The 23,572-nt window shown below is 35.9% G+C and overlaps 1 protein-coding gene across 3 annotated transcripts in view; it reads right to left on the reverse strand.

Annotated features, from left to right (window-relative positions):
• Positions 1-23,572, reverse strand: part of DOCK9 (dedicator of cytokinesis 9) — a 118,944-nt gene that overhangs the window by 11,325 nt on the left and 84,047 nt on the right. For all 3 annotated transcript variants that reach the window (XM_083361661.1, XM_083361660.1, XM_083361662.1), the window contains exons 35-46: positions 23,017-23,131; positions 21,765-21,831; positions 20,701-20,748; positions 18,240-18,376; positions 9,998-10,113; positions 8,378-8,515; positions 7,728-7,910; positions 6,173-6,286; positions 4,386-4,601; positions 4,005-4,062; positions 1,965-2,071; positions 612-734 (exon numbers count right to left, since the gene is read on the reverse strand). In XM_083361661.1, coding sequence (XP_083217787.1) covers positions 612-734; positions 1,965-2,071; positions 4,005-4,062; positions 4,386-4,601; positions 6,173-6,286; positions 7,728-7,910; positions 8,378-8,515; positions 9,998-10,113; positions 18,240-18,376; positions 20,701-20,748; positions 21,765-21,831; positions 23,017-23,131 — 1,422 coding nt within the window. The remainder of the gene's footprint in view (positions 1-611; positions 735-1,964; positions 2,072-4,004; positions 4,063-4,385; positions 4,602-6,172; positions 6,287-7,727; positions 7,911-8,377; positions 8,516-9,997; positions 10,114-18,239; positions 18,377-20,700; positions 20,749-21,764; positions 21,832-23,016; positions 23,132-23,572) is intronic.

Here is a 23,572-nt window from a genome sequence, read left to right on the forward strand (position 1 = left end):
GTAAGAATTGTGGGGGTGCCGCAAAGGGCGACTGCTTCTAGGAGACAGGGGAAGCAGGGCTAAGCTCTGCAGGGGATGACCTGATCCTCAATAGATTCTTTAGTGTTGTATAGCATGATTTAGCTACGTGATAACTTGTAGTACATGTTTTCTATCCTCATTCTAAACAGAAAAACAATATTGGCCCATTTTAAAGGGCATCTATGAAATAGAAAAGTGTGTTTTACAGAAAGTAAAGAACTGGTTTTTGTTTTGTTTTTTCTTTGTTGACATAAGTGTTTCAGATTTATTTATTAGACTATGCGATAAACTATGTGCTCAACTATGAAGCCAACCCGTTGCCTAAGCAATGCAGGGGATGGCACTGCAGCATCCCCACGTTCTGTCAAAGTCTGGCATAACTTTGGAACAGGTTGGTGTGTAGTTTTGCGGTAATGCTCATTGTTTTGAACAGTTGTTTAATGGCCTATCATTTCTCGAGGACTACCTGTATAACCAAATCTGATCCATGGTCAGCTAGTTCTCAGAAACCAGGCATTATTTTTTTACGAAGTTGAATATACTACATCACTCAATAGTATCTTGAAGTATTTATAGATTTAAATTAATACCTCAAAATCTCTTCGTTTTTCATAAACAGGAATTATAAGTTTAAATATATCAGCAATCAGTTCATAACGTTCAGCCTTCCAAAGACCATCTGCACATTGTTCTAATAATTCCATCAATATTTCCTAGTTACAGAAAGGATGACAAGCAAATTGTCATTAATAGAAATTAAGCTTTACCAATTTTTATGAAGGAAAAATAAAATTATAGATGCAATTTTTACATTATTAATGAATTTATCTATCTCATATTTAAGCAATAGCAATATACAGCAAATATTCTAATAAAACTTTGTTCCGATATTCAAGAAACAAACAGGAATGACAATTAACATTCAAAATGTATTTGATTTATATTTTTAACTCAGTTTGATCTTTGTTTGATCAATATAATGCAGAACATAACATTCAATGCTGTTACTTTAATGTAAATTAAAAGAATTTTCCATTTATCTCCATTTCCTTAGAAACAGAATGGCGGAATCATAATTATTACCTATTAAATTAACTGATAACATTCGTAATAGTGAGTTTTCGTATTGGTTTATCATCAACTTCATATCAGTATTCCTAGAACATATACATATCTTTAATAGGGTCTAGAGTTCATATAATTATCATAAGATGATAATTCATGAGTTAAAAATGGGCTCAGCAGAGTATAAGCAATAATTATCAGCTAAGCTAAGCAATTATTCCCTACGCTGCAAAATGTTATAATCTGAAAATAATAAGCAAAAAGATCAAATCTTTTTACAGAAAGATCAAATCCAGATATTTTTCTAGAATAATTGATGGTAGCATGTTTACTTATTCATACAAACTATTTCTAGATCATATAACAGAAGCTGCTTTAAGTTAAAAAAAATTAAATACAATATAGCAAATGATGTTTGAAACTGTGCAATTTTAAAAATATGGAAATGTGAAATTTTCATATTTCTTACAAGTTGCATTAGTCTTATCAAATCAGCTAATTAAATTAACATGATAGAAAATCATGAAGTCTTAGCTTGGTTCCTTTGTGGTTTCATTCTTTCAACTGTGAAATATACATCATTTCTTATATTTAGTAGTGAAGGATTTTAAGCTTGTTTTATAGTTTGTAAAAATGTGAGTTTTAAAGGATTTCACTGACTCAGAGTCTCTTTAATTTTCAAAGCATTTTTCTAAAAAAAAAAGTTCCCTGACTTATGATTGTTTTCAGCAATAAATGTACAGCTTAGGAACTGTAATAAATAAATGAATTAAAAATGTAATGTTATTTGACAACTCTACAGTATTTGAGCTAGTAATAAAACAGATATGTCAGATGTAGAAAACCAAAACTTGTATCTATAAACTAAGTTTGCATACTTCATTAAAGTGAACCCCTTGCATTCCCACATCTTCCATCATTGAGGCCTCTTCTTCTATATTTGGAGTGATTACTCTGAAGCTGCTACAACCTTGTCTAAACATTCCTAAACGTATAGGAAAAACATGAAGAAAAATGCACAAATTAATATTAAACAATTAGAGAGAGAGAGAATGTAAATCCCACAGATGAATAAAAATAGTCTGATAGCTATTGGTAAATAGTTCAGTTGTGAGTTTTGTATAATTGCGTCATGACATATTGAGAAAGCAGTATGTATCAGATATTGGGAGTACTAAAACTATTTGTAATATTTTCTTCCAAAAAATGAGCAGTTCAAATGACTGCTGTTCTTGAAGAATACAAAACAGAAACATGGAATTAATTCGTGGTAACAAAAACAGCAATGAGGAAATCTGGGCAAAGGACTGACCTATCAGACAGGTGTCTGAGTCTCAAGCCGATTCTACACAGATACCTACTAGTTAAGTAGCAGTCCATGATCTTTCAAGACTAAGACTGAACAATGGAAGGCAATTCGGGTGGTGGGTGGTAGGTGGGCAGTATTAAGGTTCACTCTCACCCAGAAATACCGGTATTATAATGTTACTGTCATAGCCAGAAGTGTGTGAATTGTCTCTGGCTTTAAGCATTATGGCTGCATCATGTCTGAAAATAATGCCTCAGTTTCAGTTATTTTCCTGTAAATGTTATAGTTAAGAGAAGCATCAAATTTTGGAGAATAAAAAACCAGTCTTCTCCTCTCTTGCTCACTTTTATGATCTGCACTTCTCCATATCTTTGCCACAACTGCTATCTAATTTGCTTTGATCTATATTTTCTTATTTTAATATTTAAGTAGTCCTCGACTTACAACGGTCATTTAGTGACCGTTCAAAGTTACAATGGCATTGAAAATAGTGACTTATGACCATTTTTTACACTTATGACTGTTGCAGCATCCCATGGTCACTTGATTTACATTTACATTCGTGTGCTTGACAACAGACTCATATTTATGACAGTTGCAATGTTCAGGAGACATGTTTATCCCCATTTGCAACCTTCTGACATGCAAAGTCAGTGGAGAAACCAGATTCACTTAACAACCATGTTACTAATTTAATCACTGCGGTGATTCACTTAGAGCCTTGGTGGAGCAGTGGGCTAATGCCTCCTTAAGTAACACCAGCTGCCTGCAATTAGTGCAGGTTCGCATCCCACCAGGCTCAAGGTTGACTTAGCCTTCCATCCTTCCGAGGTAGGTAAAATGAGGACCCAGATTGTTGGGGGCAATTAAGCTGACTTTGTAATAATGCCGCTTGGGGGTGTATGAAAGCCCTAATAAGCAGGCATATACATAGAATGAAGGCTACTGCTAAGCTTGTAAGCCGCCCTGAGTCTTCGGAGAAGGGCGGGATATAAATGGAATTAAAATAAATAAATAAATAAATGTGGCAAAAAAAGTTCTAAAATGAGGCAAAACTCACTTAACAAATTTCTCACTTAACAACATAAATTTTGGACTCAATTGTGGTCGTAAGTTGAGGACTCTCTGTATAGGCTTCTCAGGGAATACACAGCCTAGGTTTTTACATATGGAAATGTGGCAATGTCTCAAAAACCACTATTCCTCACTAGATTCTTTAGGATGCTGTGCAGAGTGATTTAGCTATGTGATGACTTGCAGTCAATATTTTCTACCCTCATTCTAAATAGGAAACTAATATTGACACATTTCAAAGGGCATCTTATATAACTCCTGAAATAGAAAAGTGTGTTTTACAGAAAAAAACTGATTTTTATTTTGTTTTTTTTCTATGTAGCCTTAAGAGTTTCAGATTTATTTATTAGACTACATGATAACCTGGGTGCTGAACTATGAAGTCAATTCATTGCCTATGGATACTATGAATTATAAAAATAACATTCCCTAGGTTTTTTGAAAAGGCTGCCATGAATATAATAAACTAACTTTCTGTATTATTTTAAATATATTTTAAAATATTTTACTGCCCAAAAATAACAATGATGCATACCTTTCCGTAGAAGGTATTCAGCCACCAAAGCTGCTACATGAACATAGCACATTGCTGCCTAGATTATGAAAAGAAAGGACAATAATGATAAATTCGGGATTGTAAGGTTCAAGTAACGGAAGAGGCAAATGATGTTTAGCGCTAAGCTATTTATTTGCTCAGCAACTTATTTCAGAAAAAAACCCACTATTTCCGTAGATAAAAGTTTATTTTATGTTCTTCAAAGGCAAGTATATAGATAATGCAACTTTCTTCATAAACTGAAATGAAGTTTGCCACATTTTAACATTCTTGTTTAAAAAAGATTTAATAACTTCAAACTTTTAAACAATTATGAAGCAGAACTATGAGATCACTTCAAGATACTTTCTTTTGGCTTACCTCTGAAAAATCTCCATTTTTAACATGAATTTTTGCCATACTATCCAACCAGGTTTTCCTGAGCTCAGGCGTACTAGCGTAAGACTTGGCCAGACTATATTGAAGATCCACTAGCATTTCTGGATCATTCTCATGTTCTTTCATTTGTGCAGTAGCCATTAGGACTGTACGGATGCGTTTGGTCAAGTCTTTTACATCAGAAGGAAAAGTAGTGTGCTATAATTGAAATAATATAAATAATATGAGCACAAACAAGGGCCACAAAAGATGAGTAAACTGCAATGTACACATCCAATATAGATAGAAGTCTGATAGAAGCTACTGCTAAGCTTGTAAGCCGCCCTGAGTCTTCGGAGAAGGGCGGGATATAAATGGAATTAAAATAAAATAAAATAAAAATAAAGTCATGTTTAGGCATTTGCCTGAATGCAAATAAATGAAAAGCAGAGGGAAGTTGGGTGCAAATGCTGGTTCCACACCATACTCTATTCAACTTGGCTTGCATTGGCTTCCAGTTCCCCTCCGGGTGAGATTCAAGGTGCTGGTGATGACCTATAAAGCCCTAAATGGCATGGGTCCAGATTATCTCAGGGAGCACCTGCTGCCAGCATCAGCCTCCCATCGTCCTGTGCGCTCCCACAGGAAGGGCCTCCTTAGGGTTCCGCCGGTTAGGGAATGCCGGCGGGTGATTCCAAGGGGGAGAGCATTCTCTGTGGGCACGCCTGCCCTATGGAATGAACTGCCGGTGGAACTTTGGACTGCCCCAGACCTTCGCTCATTTTGCCGGGACCTGAAAACTTGGTTATTTGATCTTTCTGGCCTGGACTGAGGGGGTTTTAATTTAACTTTAAATAATTTTAATTTGTTTTAATTGTGGGCTAGTCTTGATTTAATTCTATTTTAATTGTAATTATTTGTATTGTTTTAATTCGCCCTGTAAACCGCCCTGAGTCCTTTGGGAATAGGGCGGTATATAAAATCAATTAAATAAATAAATAAATAAACTTGCCTGTATTAAGTTGTACTCTGAAGAAAACAACTCTTTGCATGATTCAGAACTCTGCAGTATTAGAAATGCAACATGCATATATTCTAAATACATTTAAGGGACTTCATGGAAAACCTATCTTGATTTCTTAGCTAACGTGGATTTCACAGTCTATAGAGATTCCTGCAGTAAATAATCAGAGTTGTAAGTTCATTTACTATTATGCTGGGTTGTAAAGTTATAAATTGGTTCACAAACTTTTGTCAGTTACAGAGAATCAGGCATTTGTACCACTGAAATTTCAGCCAATAGTCTATATTCAGTCCAGACTTAAGGGATGAGACTGTGAAATGTAAAGAATGATGAAACAGAACCTTGACAAGAACAAATTTATTTTTGAATTTTCTCATTGGAGATATTTAAGGTTCCAAATGTCAAAGATTAACTTTTGTCAATATGCTAAATTTCTCTCAGTAGGACTGAATTTCCATATGCAAAATAGTTTTGGACCCCTTAGGATGTAGTAAAACTGACTGTACTGCTGTTGTTCAGACTGATATATAGTATTTGATATAAACAAATCTTACATTTCTAGAAGTCTTAGTGTGTTGCTTCCCCTCAAATACAAGAAGCTTAGACTAAAGCAAGCCAGTAAGAAGAAGTGCAACCATCTGGATAAAGGGGAATAAACTTCCAATAGTAGTTTGCAAGTTCCAAGAACTTTTGAACCTCCTTGGCATTACATGGTAGTACCTGAGTAATGTCAATTGACAAATTCTACATGCCACATTTTACAAACCTTAATATATTTGTCACTGTTTGCACAGTTATTAATAATGGAAAGGGACTGCTGAAATCTGGTTCCTCCAATTCCAGCAACATCTGCAATCAGCTGACTCACAGAAATGATAACCTATTAAGATGCAAAAGCACAATTTTGGTTACTCATCAATATCCAAAATTCAAGAATTTGTAATTCATCTTACAACTTCAGCATGAAAACATACAGTAAAATTTAAATTATCAAGCATAATTTTCCATACAAATATTGCTTTTAAAGCAATTTCAGCCAACAGCAATTGCTTTCAAAGAAATATTCATACCAGAAAGTAGGGCATTTATTTTTTCCTGCTATTTAACATTTATTTTTGCAAATATCATTGCCACGTTATCAAGTCATATCAAATCTTACTTACTGAAATTACAATTTAAACACAGAATTTAAAAATGGATAAAATAAATTGATTTTCCAAATGATATGCAAGAAATTAAAAATATACATAAAATAAAGCTAAGTAAGATCCTGGCCTGGACATATCTGACCATAAACGGTGTATGCCGAATATCAAAGTTGGGTTTCCTGCAATGAAATATCGTAACGCAAAGCCTCCCTTCCATTCTCCCAAAAACCTCTGCAGTCTTGAAAAAGGAATTGCATGATCACTAAAGCATTAAGTAAGGTAGCCTATGCTATGCCACATAAAATCTATTCTGCAAACTGAATGTCAGTTAGCAAATTAACTACCAAAATTCCTCCAAATTTTTACAAAGAATGATGTACCGGTAAATATAAAACTTAGTGCTTGATTAAGGATTAAGTTTGTGTTTTCATGTATTGTTGTTGTTAGTTGCGAAGTCGTGTCCGACCCATCGCGACCCTATGGACAATGTTCCTCCAGGCCTTCCTGTCCTCTACCATCTTCTGGAGTCCATTTAAGCTCACGCCTACTGCTTCAGTGACTCCATCCAGCCAACTCATTCTCTGTCGTCCCCTTCTTCTATTGCCCTCAATCTTCAGGATCTGGCCTTCTAAAGAGCAGTCAGGGTTGATCTCCTCTAGGACTGACCGGTTTGATCGCCTTGCAGTCCAAGGGACTCGAAGGAGTCTTCTCCAGCACCATAGTTCAAAGGCTTCAATTCTTTGGCGCTCAGCCTTTTTTATGGTCCAACTTTCACAGCCATACATTGCAACTGGGAAGACCATAGCCTTGACTATACGCACTTTTGTTGACAGGGTGATGTCTCTGCTTTTTAGTGTGCTGTCTAGATTTGCCATGGCTTTCCTCCCGAGGAGCAAGCGTCTTTTAATTTCTTGGCTACAGTCCCCATCTGCAGTGATCTTGGAGCCCAGGAAAATAAAATCTGTCACTACCTCCATTTCTTCCCCATCTATTTGCCAGGAATTGAGAGGGCCAGATGCCATGATCTTTTTTCATGTATATATGTATGCATTATCTCCATTTGTTGTATGTATTTTAGTAAAGATAAACTTAGTTTAAAATCTTCAAAAATTTAAAGATAAAGGTTTATTGTTTTTTCCTTATGAAACAAGTGAAACAACACAGTATACTAACCTGTAAATGTGTCCTTACAAATGATCTCTTTTTAGTATAATCAAAATTATTCTTCATTAAGAAATAAAGGAGCTGTGAAGCTTCAGTTCGAATTGAACTTAGTTTGGAATTGCAGCACTTTAAAATTTCACAGCAGAGTGAAGAACACATATCAGCTCGCCCTTCATAAAATGTAGAAGGGAACTGTAGAGCAGAAAAAAAACATGTATTCTGTTAAGACCAATTTAATAAAACAAGAATGAAATCAAATCTTAATCAAAATAACATGTTTTATATTTCTAAATGGACTTTCACATTTACTAAAGCTGAGAAAATAAAAATAATGTGGAACATTAAACAGAAGAGAAATTAATTAGCATTTAGCATTTAGGCTTATATATCATCCCATAGAACTTTGCAGCAGTCTCTGGACGGCTCACAAGGTACAAACATTATTTGCATACTGGCCCCAACAATCTGGGTCTGGTTATTCTGCCACCTAAAAGACAGACCTTGACATCTGGAACAGAAGTATCTTTTGATTTAACATGTAGATCTATGATATGAGGAAAAACATTTAATTGATTCTTAACATTTAGAGAAATAAATAAAAGGTGAAATCAGACAGCAATAATACACATTATCAAGGAAATAAAATTCAAATTACTTACCTTAAAAATTAATGTCCTTAAAGCATTGAAAACATTTTTTAAAGCTGTTTCTGACTGATTCTTTTGTAGAAAGCAAATGTATACATCAAATACTTTTTTCATCAGAGGATTATGACCATCATCCTTCAGCAACTGATTCTTAAAATTAAAATGTGTATTTTTTAAAAATTGGAATTATTTACATTAAAGCATCTATATAGAGATCTGCTAATCAATTATCTTCACAAAGATCTGCATACAAAACAATTTCATAAATTCTTAATTACCACCATAAGCCAAATTTGCAATATCCTGATTAACAAAATACTGATATATTATCAAGTAACATTTTCAAAAACTTTATTTTTGACTAGATCCAGAGAAGCATATAGACTGTCCTTGACTTACAACCAAAATTGGGAGAACTTCTGTTGCTAAACAATGCAACTGTTAAATGAGTCATGCCCAATTTTGCAACCTTTTTGCTGAATTTGTTAGGTGAATTTGTCTTCTATCATTGACTTTGCTTGTCAGAAGCCCCCTGGTTTCCAATGGCAATCACATGATTTTAGGATACTTAGAACATTGTAAAGCACGCAGATTATGATCACAGGAACACAGGAATGCTGCAATAGTTATAAATGCAAAGATTGGGGGTTGTAAATAACTTTTTTCATCGCTATCATTACTTCAAATCGTTGTTAAATTGTTCTAAGTCAAGGATGACCTGTATATCAGCTTTTGTGTACCCCAGAATTAGTTTTGATTTGTCTGTCTGAATAGCAATTTGACTTACTATGTGCAAAGATTGGGGGTTGTAAATAACTTTTTTCATCGCTATCATTACTTCAAATCGTTGTTAAATTGTTCTAAGTCAAGGATGACCTGTATATCAGCTTTTGTGTACCCCAGTATTAGTTTTGATTTGTCTGTCTGAATAGCAATTTGACTTACTATGTGCCAGTGCACATAGCAAACTTTTTTCAAAGCAATTAGTAGTGGTAATTATATTAATAAAGGTAAAAGGTAAAGGTTCCCCTGCACATGCGTGCTAGTCGTTTCCAATTCTAGGGGCCGGTGCTCATCTCTGTTTCAAAGCTGAAGAGCCAGCGCTTGTCTGAGGACGTCTCCGTGGTCATGTAGCCGGCATGACTGGATGCCAAAGGCACATGGAACACTGTTACCTTCCCACCGTAGTGGTCCCTATTTTTCTACTTGCATTTTTACGTGCTTTCGAACTGCTATGTTGGCAGAAGCTGGGACAAGTAACAGGCACTCACTCTGTTCTGCTGCACTCGGGATTCGACCCGCCAAACTGCCGACCTTCTGATCGACAAGCTCAGCGTCCTAACCCACTGAGCCACCGTGTCCCTATTATATTAATAGTGTTGATTAATACATTAATTGCTAAAATTTAAGTTAAGAGTGTAATTTTTATCAGATCTTTGAGAGGGGGAGTAGAACAGGCTTTAAAATATTACATGGTATAATACAGAAACAGAACCTTTAGGAATACCAGCAAGGAAGCCTAAACACAACTGTAAAAGAAAGTTCTGGAGCAGAAATATTTCTAGCTATAAAATACTGTTTTTAATTTTTTAGGGGAAAATTAGTACACAGTTGTACATATCTAAAACATACCTTAAATGCCACTGTGAACAAAGATAAAGTATTCAGAATTGTAAGACCCACTTCAGTGGCAATATTGGCTTCAAGTAAGGATTGGTGAAGAACATCTGCTTCTGAATGGCCATAACCTGCATAAATTTGAAGTTGCTTTTATTTGGAACAATTTTATTTCAATTAAGTGGTATTTATATTACAGAATAATAGAGCTGGAGGTATAGGTAGTAAAATTAACAAGATAATGCATGTAATATAATGCATATAGCATCCATTTACCTTTATTTCCATATTTTCCAGAGAAATTTAATACTAAAGGGAACAATGTATTTATAGTTCCCTAAACGGTAATATCCCCTTCATGGATTACTGCCTTGTCTTGGCGAAGGGGCTTGTGTAATTCAATGAAGCTATGAGCTATGCCGTGCAGGGCCACCCAAGACAGACAGGTCATAGCAGAGAGTTCTGACAAAATGTGATCCACTGGAGAAGGAAATGGCAACCCACTTCAGTATCTTTGTCATGAAAACCCCATGGACAGTACCAAAAGGAAAAAAAGATATGACGCTGGAAGATGAGCCCCTCAGGTTGGAAGGCACTACTGGGGAAGAGCAGAGGGCTAGTACTAGTAGCGCCAGAAAGAATGAAGCGACTAGGCCAAAGCTGAAAGGACGCTCAGCTGTGGATGTATCTGATGGTGAAAGGAAAGTCCGATGCTGTAAAGATTTTTTCTCCATAGGAACCTGGAATGTAAGATCCATGAATCAAGGAAAGCTGGACAAAAGGATGACAAGACTGAACATCGACATCTTAGGAATCAGCGAACTAAAATGGACAGGAATGGATGAATTTAATTCAGATGACCATCAGGTATACTACTGCGGGCAAGAATCCCTCAGAAGAAATGGAGTAGCCTTCATAGTCAATAAAAAAGTAGGAAAAGCAATACTGGGATACAATCCTCAAAATGACAGAATGATCTCAGTTCGAATCAGAGGCAAACCATTCAATATCACAGTAGTCCAAGTCTATGCCCCAACCACCGGTGCTGAAGAGGATGAAATTGACCGGTTCTATGAAGCCCTACAGCACCTTATAGAACTAACACCAAAAAATGATGTCCTTATCATCATAGGGGATTGGAATGCTAAAGTAGGATAACTGGAATAACAGGCAAGTTTGGCCTTGGAGTACAAAATGAAGCAGGGCACAGGCTGATAGAAGTTTGTCAAGAGAATACAATGGTCATAGCAAACAATCTTTTCCAACAACCCAAGAGACGGCTCTACACATGGACATTACTAGACGGTCAACACAGAAATCAGATTCACTATGTGCTGTGTAGCCAAAGATGGAGAAACAAGACCAGCAACTGACTGTGGCTCAGACCATGAGCTTCTCGTTGCAAAGTTTAGGCTTAAACTGAAGAAAGTAAAGAAAAGCACTAAGCCACTCAGGTATGAACTAAATCATATCCCTGACGAATATACAGTAGAGGTGACAAATAAGATTTAAGGAATTAGATCTGATAGACAGGGTGCCTGAAGAACTATGGACAGAGGTTCTCAACATTGTACAAGAGGTAGCAACTAAAACCATCCCAAAGAAAAAGAAATGCAAGAAAGCAAAATGGCTGTCTGAGGAAACTTTGCAAATAGCTGAGGACAGGAGGGAAACGAAAGGCAAGGGAGAAAAAGAAAGATACACCCAATTGAATGCAGAATTCCAAAGAATAGCTAGAAGAGATAAGAATGCCTTCTTAAATGAACAGTGCAAAGAAATAGAAGAAAACAATAGAATAGGGAGGACTAGAGATCTCTTCAAGAAAATTGGAGAGATGAAGGGAACATTTCATGCAAAAATGGGCATGATAAAGGACCAAAATGGCAGGGACCTAACAGAGGCAGAAGAGATAAAGAAGAGGTGGCAAAATTACACAGAAAATCTATACAAGAACGAGCTTAACGTCCCAGATAACCACGATGAGGTGGTCAGTGACCTTGAGCCAGACATCCTAGAATGTGAAGTGAAGTGGGCCTTAGGAAAGCTGAACAACAACAAAGCTAGTGGAGGTGACAGTATTCCAGATGAGCTATTCAAAATCTTAAAAGACGATGCAGTAAAAGTGCTACACTCAATTTGCCAGCAAATTTGGAAAACTCAACAGTGGCCACAGGATTGGAAAAGATCAGTTTACATTCCAATTCCAAAGAAAGGCATTGCCAAAGAATGTTCAAACCATCGCACCATTGCACTCATTTCACATGCTACTAAAGTTATGCTTAAAGTCCTACAAGCTAGACTCCAGCAGTATGTGGATCGAGAACTACCAGAAGTACAGGCAGGATTTCGAAGAGGCAGAGGGACTAGAAATCAAATTGCCAACATGGAGAAAGCTAGGGAGTTCCAGAAAAACATCTACTTCTGCCTCATTGACTATGCTAAAGCATTTGATTGTGTGGATCACAACAAACTGGGAGTACCAGACCATCTTATTTGTTTCTTGAGAAACCTATATGTGGGTCAAGAAGCAACAGTGAGAACTGGACACAGAACCACTGACTGGTTCAAAATTGGGAAAGGAGTCCGGCAAGGCTGTATACTGTCACCCTGCCTGTTTTACTTATATGCAGAGCACATCATGAGAAAGGCAGGGCTAGATGAATCAAAAGTTGGAATTAAGATTGCCGGAAGAAATATCAACAACCTAAGATATGCAGATGATACCACTCTAAATGGCAGAAAGTGAAGAGAAACTAAAGAGCCTCTTGTTGCGAGTGAAGGAGGACAGTGCAAAAGTTGGGTTGAAGCTAAACATTAAGAAAACCAAGATCATGGCATCTGGCCCTCTTAATTCCTGGCAAATAGATGGGGAAGAAATGGAGGTAGTGACAGATTTTATTTTCCTGGGCTCCAAGATCACCGCAGACGGGGACTGCAGCCAAGAAATTAAAAGACGCTTGCTCTTGGACAGGAAAGCCATGGCAAACCTAGATAGCATACTAAAAAGCAGAGACATCACCCTGCCAACAAAAGTACATACAGTCAAGGCTATGGTGTTCCCAGTTGCAATGTATGGCTGTAAAAGTTGGACCATAAGAAAGGCTGAGCGCCAAAGAATTGAAGCCTTTGAACTATGGTGCTGGAGAAGACTCCTGCGAGTCCCTTGGACTGCAAGGCAATCAAACCGGTCAGTCCTAGAGGAGATCAACCCTGACTGCTCTTTAGAAGACCACATCCTGAAGTTGAAACTCAAATACTTTAGGCACCTAATGTGAAGGAAGGACTCAGTGGAGAAGAGCCTAATGCTGGGAAAAATTGAGGGCAAGAGAAGGGAATGACAGAGAATGAGTTGGCTGGATGGAGTCACTGAAGCAGTAGGCGAGAGCCTAAATGGACTCCAGAAGATGGTAGAGGACAGGAAGGCCTGGAGGAACGTTGTCCATAGGGTCGTGATGAGTCAGACACAACTTTGCAACTAACAACAACAAACAGTAATATATCTATTAATAATTCTAGATTACTTTGAGTTTTATATCCATCAGAAAATGTTCTCAAAAATTATGACAAACTCTCAAATAGGCTTATAGGGATATTTCTAAAACTGTGACTTGTCTTTTCTTTTTTATATAACTAGAAAATGAAGAGTGGATAAGAGTTGAAGATTCAATATTTATTTGTTTATATACAAAAATCTCTATACTGCTTACAGCATAATTTTTAAACAAGAAACAGTAACCTTTAGAAGAAAGTTTTTAAATTTTATTATATTAAAATGTATTAGTGTTATTAAGAAGCTTCTGAAGATAAACAATTTACTTCAACTATTTAAATATATTTAATTATATTAAAGATAAAATGAAAGAAGGAAGGAATGCCATAGCATTGAAACAAATAGAGCCTCCTTGACTGGGTTGTTTTATTGTCTTGGGAAATATTAGCAATTGAGCTGCAACAGGGTTTGAGCAATTCTGGCCTGAGGGAGATATTGGTTTCATGCCTAAACATCTAATGATCAAGAATTACCTTGTTTTTTTACATAGTTAAAGTTATTGCCTTACATCCTATATTATAAATTCAATAGACCAAATCAATTCATTCATAGATTTATTTAGTCATTACTGCACTTGAACTTAATGGCCACAGAATACTAATACTTTATTAAGATACTGAAATAAACAAGTAAAATATAGCATAGATTAACAACATAGTTTATTCAATTAATATAAACATATGCATATAAAAATAAAAGAGAAAATGACATATTTGTGTGTGAAGAATAACAAATAGATGTCAAGAATCTTCTCTCAGTTTTGGTGATTAGGGCAGATGCTGTGTTCCAGCCTCCTGTGCTATGGCCCAATGTCTGGTCATCAGAGCGTCAGGGGACTATCACTTTCTGGCTGCTGTGGTTAAATGCATGATTGGTCTATAATAAAATTCCATTCATCCATAACCTTACCATTGGTGAAAGGGCATGCATTAGTGATATCTGGTTGGGCATGAAAGGGTGAATGCCCTTGTTAGAAATGAAGTAGGAGCAGTAGTGTGGTAACTGTCATGTGACAGAGAGTAGTAGCATCCAGGAGCATTCCTGTCCAGATAACTGTAAATGAATCCTGTTTGTGAAGTTAGGCTCCGGGATCAAATGAGACTGTTGCTATCATACCAGACTCCCTCCTACATAGCAGCTCTGTACCTGAGCTGCTTGATGCAGCAGCCAGGTTGACAATGAAGTTCCCAAATGTAAGGCACAGGGGAATTTCAACTTGGTGCAAATCACCAAAAATCTGACCCACAGCAGGCTCACATACAAGACCTGTTTTTGTCTCAGGTTGATGGCAAACTATCTGAAAGTGGTGGATGTTACTATAAGTTTCCTGTCATGGTCTGATTACTCCCTATGGATCTTGAAGTTCTCTCCAGCAGCATGCCAACACTGTGAAAAATATTCAATCAGTCTATCCCAGGTTCCTGATGGATGTAGTTGGGTTTCAGAGGAACATTTGGGTTGTTTTTGAGCATTTGGGTGCACGATTCACCTAAGGCCTTAGTCTTTGCCTGGAATTAGAATATGACAAAGGCCTTCAAATAGAACACATGTATAAGAACTCTATGTACTGTATATGTATTCTGGAGTGCCTCCTGATTTTCAGAAACATGACAAAGCAGCATAAGAAATCCCTAGAATGCCCCAAGCAGGAAAACAAAGAGTGAACTCAACTAAACATAGTAAAAGCCTTTCTTAAGGCTGATCTTGTGGCAATAAAAGCAGCAAAACATAATTATTCATCCATGCTCATTTCATCTGCAAAAAAACCCTCTGATGGTCTTGTTTAAAGTGACCTAATTCCTCCTGGCCAAAGAAAAACCAGAGAACACGTAAGATATTGTGAGGACTATTCCAGGCATATATTGGATAACGTTGCTTGGATTTTCTCACACATAAAGTCCTATGGAGCTGATTGAGGCATAGTCTTGTTTGATTACTGGGGACAAGTTTTGGTCTGATGAGTTTTAAGACTATGCGTTCAGCTACCTGTAGTTGAGATCTATGTCGTTTCTAGTTATGTTTTTGATAGTTCTCTTCTTCTTTTGAGATTGGTTCCAATTGGTGTTGGTAACAGTAGGGAGAGATGTATCCATAGGTTTTTAAGAAGAGATTGGACAACCATTTGTCTGAAATGGTATAGACTTGAGCAGGAGGTTGGACTAGAAGACCTCCAGGTCCTTTCCAATGCTTTCCAATACTCTCTGCAGGTTACCATAAGGCTCAACTGCCTTGCCCTCCTTTTCAACATCCACATGAAACTTTCAGTGAAATCATCAGGTAGAACAATATTCTGATGCATTCAGTTGCATATCTCTGCCTCAAGCAAATTAAGTAAACTCTGAACTTGGTTATTTGCTTGCAGACTTTTTAGAATAGTCATTGCTGTTGGCAATGATGATGTTACCTAGTTGGGTAATGAAATGTCAACAAGCAAATAACCAAGCTCAGAAAGCACCAAGGACTCTACAATTCAAACCTGAGCAACATACATTCTCTTCTGTTGCAACTCAATGAAGCCACTGAGTTTATTTCCCAATGTTTGGATGTTGTGAGGGTCTGAATAAGGAGGCTGCATCTCAACCAAGGCAGGAATAAATAACTATAGGCTTTGAGGCCTCCTGCATCCATAGAGATCCATAGATCTTTTTTAATGGGGTGGTAATATTCCCACTGACTCTCTGTGCAATTTAGGGAATCCTCTTAGATGCATGGCTCCTGTGAGGAGCAGGTGGCAGCTGTGGCTAGGAAGGTCTTTGCCCAGATCCATCTTTTGTGCCAATTGTGCCCAAGTGATCCAGAATGCAGTGGTGTGGTCAGTTTGAGATGTTCTACAGTACATTATTGTAATACCTCTGCTCTATGAGCTGTACTGGGTCCCAGTTATGTTCTGGCTGCAATTCAAGAGCAGCGTGTCACCTATAAAGCCCTGGTTCCCAGAACTGACAGAGTAGGCATGCTCCAAGTCCCTTGCTTAAAGCAGAGTCATGTAATGCAGGGGTTCCCAACCCCTGGACCATGGCCCACTACTGGGCTTTGAGCCTTTTGAATCTGGATTATTGAAGTGGTGGGGGATGCGCCCCCAAATGTAGTTGCGTATGTGCACTTGCCTGTTGCTTGCATGGATCCATCCCCCCCCCCCACTGGTCCACAAAGTAAAAAAAGGTTGGGGAATTCTGATCTAACAGGATCCAGCAAATGTGCTTTATTTATTATAGTGCTTGCCCTATGGTATATCATTCCACTCAGAAATAATGTGGACCACTACGAAGAGTATATGCATATGATTTGGTCATGTAGAAAGAATGATCAAATTGCAAAAGAAATGTATGAATGGATGGAGAGGAAGAAGAAAACTAAGGTAGATTTTGATAGAAATCCTCAAAGCAATTTCAGTAAGAAGTTTGAAGAATAAAAGCAGGGATAAGTGAAAGCAAGGATAAGAATAGATAGATATGAAAAAATTGATCAAAGGGTGTAAGTCATTTTTAGCTAGGTTTCATTTTCTTTTTCTACTCCCTGGCCTTTAATTTCTTTTATTTTCTATTTCTTCCTCTATTTCTGTATTTTGCTCAATGCTGTGCACTCTAAAAGGGAAGTGGCAGAAATATATGATTTATATTTGTGTGTCTCTATAACATACATATATTATTTCAGCAAGTTGCCTGATCTTGACTTGATGTTTTATTGTAGTCGGAAGATTTAATTAAAATTAAAAATAAAAATTTAGTTTAGAAAAACTAAAATTAAATTTTAATAAATTTTAATGAGAAGTTTGAATAATAAAAGCAGTATGGGGGTCATAGTGAAAACGAGAATAGTTTACAAGGATAGATAGATATGGAAAAATCTAGCAAAAAGTCTTGGTATAAGCGACTTTTAATAAGGTCTCCTTTTCTTTTTCTAAATCCTGAGCTTTAATTTCTTTATTTACTATTTCTTCCTGTTGTTAATGCTCTGCTCAGTGCTGTATACCCTGAAAGTGAATATGACAGGAATATATGAGTGTTTGGATGTCTATGTGTATATATGCATATGTTATTTCAGCAAGCTGCCTGTTTTTAAGCTGATATTTTCTATTGTTAAAAATTGTCTATTGAATGCTCTTCTTACTAATAAAATTGAATTATTTCCAGAGATGATTATTTCATGCCGTTTCAACAAAATCTGACTGTAACCTCATTTTCTTACCATTGTCTACAGAAATTCCAAGCAAACTTGATATTTTTCTCACACTGAAAACACAGAAAAAGTCACTCAATTACTGTGTGCTTCTTCACATCCAAACTAAATCATGGACTTTACATTTTCATAGTATTTTCAAACTACTGCAAAAGGTTTCTCTTAAACTTTATGTCAAAACATGGTCACATAATCAACTAAGCACATTTCCCCATTTTAAGAGGACAAACTGCAAACTGACACAATTCCCAGCAGCATTGGACACAATAAAAAGCTTTCAAGGTGAATACCACAGAATGTAAATACATAATTTTCACATCTGTAAAGAGTATTTTTGAAATGTATGTATGTCAACCATGTTTAACATTGTGTTTGCATTTGGTGTTACTGCTGTCCAGTGAGCAAACTGATGTTTTGGTTTGACCTAGAAAACTAAAGTCCATGACATGCTCTGGTGTGGGTTTTGACCTGCCCCTGGTGTTGTGGTACCAGATGAGATTTCAGCTGTTATGATGTCATGGAACTTACTGTGGCTAAATGAGAGAGAGTTATCCAGGCTGCTCAGCTGCTGTAATCTGGCATGCATCATCCCTGTTCTGTTACGGGAAACAGGCAATGTCTGAGATTTTCGATCATGAACTATGGGTCCCAACCCCTCCTGGTTCCTGCAAGATGAGTGAAATTGGACAGAAGCAAAAGTTAAACATGTTGCACTGCAGCATGAGAGGGAGAGAGTTAGTTAAGCAGCTCAAGCAAAAAATTCCACTAGAGAATGCAAATTTAAAGTAGATTATTGTGTTTTGAGTTAATGTCCATGTGAACAAATCTAGCCAGCCAAAGCAGTTATGTATGGCCCACACTATATAGAGAATGTGGCCCATACAATTTAATTCCTAACTGGAAAAGTTGGGTGGTCTTTTTAAGTTTTTAAATGTTGGATGGTCTTCATAGTCTTTAAAACCAGGCTCAGTCAAAAAAGGTTAACAGTCAGTCCTGAGCTGTTTTGTACTGATTAGCACAAATAAGTATTTTGCAAGCATTGCAAGGGGTTGTTTATATGTAAAAGTTAAAATATATTGTGGGTCATAAACATTTGTGAAAAGAAGTTAAAGGAAAGTCAACAGGTCTTAATAAGCACACATGCAGTTAAAGCAGAATTACGTGAAAAATGCAAACACCTATATCTTACCAGGCAGGAAGGGAGTAGAGCCATATATTTTGTTAAACTTGCCAGCAATCAAATGAAGGAAATAAGAAAATGATCGGAGTTAGCAATCAGTACAGACTAACCTCCTAATGTGTACCACCACCAGAGCTGACAAGAAACGAAAACCAATACCAGAATTACACACTTCTCTGTTACCCTAACTACAGGGTGTGTAAATATTGCATGCAATTTCTTTGCTAATACATTCCTTTGGTGCATTTCAATGTGTAGAGTTAATATTTGTTTGTGAATTTCTTTCAACCCCACAAAAATCAGAAACATGCATGTTTTAAATTTTAATTTCAATATTATCACATGCTGTCTGTACAGTATATTTTCTGTGCAATAGCCATTACTGTAATCAAATAAATAAATATTTTCCTTTTTGTAATAGAAGAACAAATCAAGGGAAAGATTAGCTAGAATTCACAGAAATTATCATTATATTTCAATATACCATATGATAATGCTATAATTGCAGTGATTCAAGTCCATTGTGTCCTCAACCCGAACTTTATCAGCACTAACATTTACAGATCAGGAAGTCTGAATGCAAATCTGTTATCTTGAATTTACAACTAAAGAGTGCAGGTGAAAACTCTAGTGTTGGGAACCAGAAATTATTTATTTATTATTAAATTTATATGCTACCTATCTCAATATTCAAAATGGCTTACAATACTAGACTGTAAATGATGGGTAACCTAAACATACTGCACACATATTTCTTGGATGGTCTACCCCTGCAATCTGAAGTGATACTGAGAATTTGACATTTCTGCAATTTCATAAAAACAGGCTTATGAAGCAGACAAACATAATTCAAAGGGACCCAGTATTTATTAAACCCATTGCCTATTTACAAATAATAACTTCAGAAAACAGTAAATTCTTGCATCTTTATTCTTCCTCACACTTGCAAGAAATATTTGTGTAAAGAAAAAAATCAGCAAAAATTCAGATAGGATTGTTTTAAATGTATTTGAGCACAAAAAAGAAAAAAGAAAGAAAACAATGCATGTTTGTATTCAGTATATCCAAACTAAGTCCTTAGAAAGTGGAGTGGGCCCTCTGCAGTGTCACTGTCAGCTCTACCAGTTCCCAGTTGGATCACTACCAATGAGATAGTAGGAGGTTGAATATGAGAGAAAATCTAGGCTCCATTGAGTAAGGGGGGATTTCCATTACTTCTGAAAAAGGCTGGTGTGCCCCCTGCTCAAGAAGCTGGTGTTCAATCTAACTGTTTTGGGCAACTTTTGATGTGTCTGCAAGTAACAGGTTCATTCCAAATTATCCGAGAAGGCAACTTTTTCAACATTAAAATGCTCTACTATTTTATTTAATTATTTAATTAAGTAAACTTTAATTATTTAATTAAGTCAACTTAATTAAGCACAATCAGCCTTAACCGTGGTCAAGAATGGGAGACATATATGATGATTCTCTCAGACTTCCTACAGTAACTAAGAAAATACATAAAGCAGAATGAACAATTTAATTCAGGTATCAAATGCTGTATTAAAATATTCTACTTTCCTTAGCCAAATATTCTGTAGCCAAATATTCTGTAATCTCTACAGCTACAATAATTAACACAAAATTCTATGTCATCAAAAAATGTCAACGTGGAATAGAAATACATTCAGAAGTCACAGATAACTAAGTCTAATTACTTACCTCTTTCTTGATATTCATTTTCCCCAATGATAGATGTTAGTCAATCATCAAGATTTTAAAGCATTCAGTTGCAATAAAATAACACACTTAACTTATACACATTACCTAGCAATGTATCGCTTCCCCATGTACTGAAATTGATGCAAGCATACTCTGCAAAGAAAACAGTAAGAATTATTATAGATGCTATCTTCAAATATTAAATGCTAGCCATATACTATAATAAGAATGCTTTATTTCTGGGCCGATGGAAGAAATCAGATACAAAAAATGAGATAGATTTCATTTGGTCTTCATCAGAGCTTCCCTTATTATTGTTATTCTTTAGGGATGGCTGAATGGATGCAGTCACTATTTTAGATTTCTGAATTAAGACTTTTTATAATCTTGCAAGATTTCCTGTAGACACTACTGGAATTATAATAAAGTCAGTGATTATTAATTAAAATATTAATATTATAAGCTGCCTTTCAATCAAATGCTCAGGATACTTTATAGCTACATAAAAGTACAATAAAAAGAGGTGTTGGCCTAAATGAAATTAATAAAAGGGGATCAGCAAAATGAATTTCATACTGAATTTCAGAAGGACATAGGCTAAAGGAGACTGATCATGGAAGCATAATGGAAAAACCAAAATAAAAGGTCAAAGTGGAAATAGCAACGAGTAAAGAGCAAAGAAGAAATCATCGTGATTTAGTTAACCTAGTCCTGGTTAACTATTCACAAAGTGTGCTAATGTTAGAGACAAGATAAGGGATAGATCATATGCTATCCCTTGAATTTGAGATTACCTTATCATGTAGGTACTTTTATAACTGAAATGTTTATGATACTAAAACATCATATACAATATTTAGAGAGCCAGTCTGACATGATAGTTAAGGTATCAGGCTAGAAACCAGAGACTGAGTTCTAGTCCCACCTTAGGCATAAAATTAACTGGGTAACCTTGGGCCAGTCACTCCCTCTCAGCCCTAGGAAGGAGGTAATGGTAAACTGCTTCTGAAAAAATCTTGCCAAGAAAACTGCAGGGACTTGTCCAGGTAGTCTCCAAGAATTGGACAAAAATTAGCAGAAAAAAGAAATACAATGTTTATCTTGAATTTTATATTTAAGATTTATATTGTGCTCCTAATAGGGTAACTATACAGTATACTTAAACTTACTCCGTAATAGTAAAAAAATCCATAAGTTCTGATGTTGAGGCCTTGTTCCAATATGTAAACAGAGCATCTACAAAGTACAAGAAAATAAAACTGTAATTAGAGCAATTATCTTTAGATTTAGGGAACTAAAAAGAAGCTACAACTCTGCTACATAACGTGAATCCTCCTTTAAAAATACTTACTAATAAATTATGAGTATGTATGTACAATACAGATATCTTTAACAAATAGTTAAGAATCAAATTCAAACCCTTTTCCAGAAACAAATTGAGTTGCCATGCTACTGAAAACTGAGCAGAATTACTGACTGACCAAGACCACCCATACTCAGAAACTGATTTATTTAACTTCATATTATTGTCAACCTCAAGTCTAAAGCACTTATTATTCAAAGTACTATAGAGGGGATATCCATGAATTAATGATTTTATACTATGTAGGAATACATATAAGTAGTGTTGGGAACTGTATGAAACATAGTTATAATAGTGTCAGAATTGTTAATTTTGATCCTGAGAATAATTTAAATTAAATTACCCTCAGGACTATAGTCTGGATGTCCCATGGATATCCTTGAATTTGATTACCCTCAGCAACACTGAGAATTCAAGTAGAATAATGGAGAGCAAACTGCTCCAAACTGCTTCTATCCTAAATGAATAGACTTGAGCCATACTTTCAGACACACAGTAGATGCTCTACTAATATTAGAATCTAGATATTCTAATATCTAGATATTTTGGTGCTGAGGAATTAAGTCACTCCAAATCTTCAAATTCTGCACTGCAATTGATCAGGAAGTAACTGGTACCAAAAATGAGGTTGAAAAAGTACCAGGGAAATAAGTATCACATCAACACATTTGTGTTTGTGTTTCTGCATGTTGAGATGAGAAACTCAGAGCTGAGCATATGCAGAGTTATAAGGGAGGGGATCCTTTCTTGCCCCAAACAGCTAATGCATTTAAGATAAGATAGATAAGTCTTTACTGATTGGGCCATATCAAAGTGCAAAGTGCAAAATTCCAGCAACAAATTGTTACTAAAATTTAATAAAAGCAATTTAAAATGGAATTTGATAAAATACAATCCTTCGGGAATAGGGCGGTATAGAAATTTAAATAAATAAATAAATAAAATGGAATTAGAATAAAGTGTAATTTAAAATGAAATGGGAATAAAACAAACAGCTAATGCAAAATTATCCAAAAGGTTATTCCAAATGTACTATGAAAAATGTAAGTTTCCTTTACCATCTGTCATGCTTTTTAAGACATGAAGAAAGCACATCAGTAAACTCCTTATCTCAGCTTGATCAAGTTTATCACAACGAACAACTGAACTTCCTGAAATGCAAGCCTGCTGGTTCTGAAAAACAAGGTATTTAAGTATTAACATAAAAACATAAATGCAAGCATCCCAATTTCTCAAAAAGAAGACACAATTGTATTCTAACACTCATATGAGAACACTACAGATAATTACAAAATTCAGCATACCAAAAACTGGACAAAAATGAATTTTATTTTATTAGATGTTTATGTTTTTTTACATGTTTCCTACATCGAACTTCTTTAAATATAGTGATATAAATATATGATTGCATTTAATAATATGAGCAAGCTTTTCTGGGTCATTTTCCTATATTTGCAAGACTGAGAACCATCCATCTATCATCCAGTCTTTGGGTGTTCTTTCATATAAAATTTCAGATTTGTAATATTACTTTTTTATTTATTTTATTTATTTGTTAAAGCAATTTTTCTTTCTCCACAATCCTGTAGAGCTGAGAAACAGCCTGACCCCTTT

Source organism: Vipera ursinii (assembly GCF_947247035.1).
Source record: "Vipera ursinii genome assembly, chromosome: 4".
NCBI classification, from domain to species: Eukaryota; Metazoa; Chordata; class Lepidosauria; order Squamata; family Viperidae; genus Vipera; species Vipera ursinii.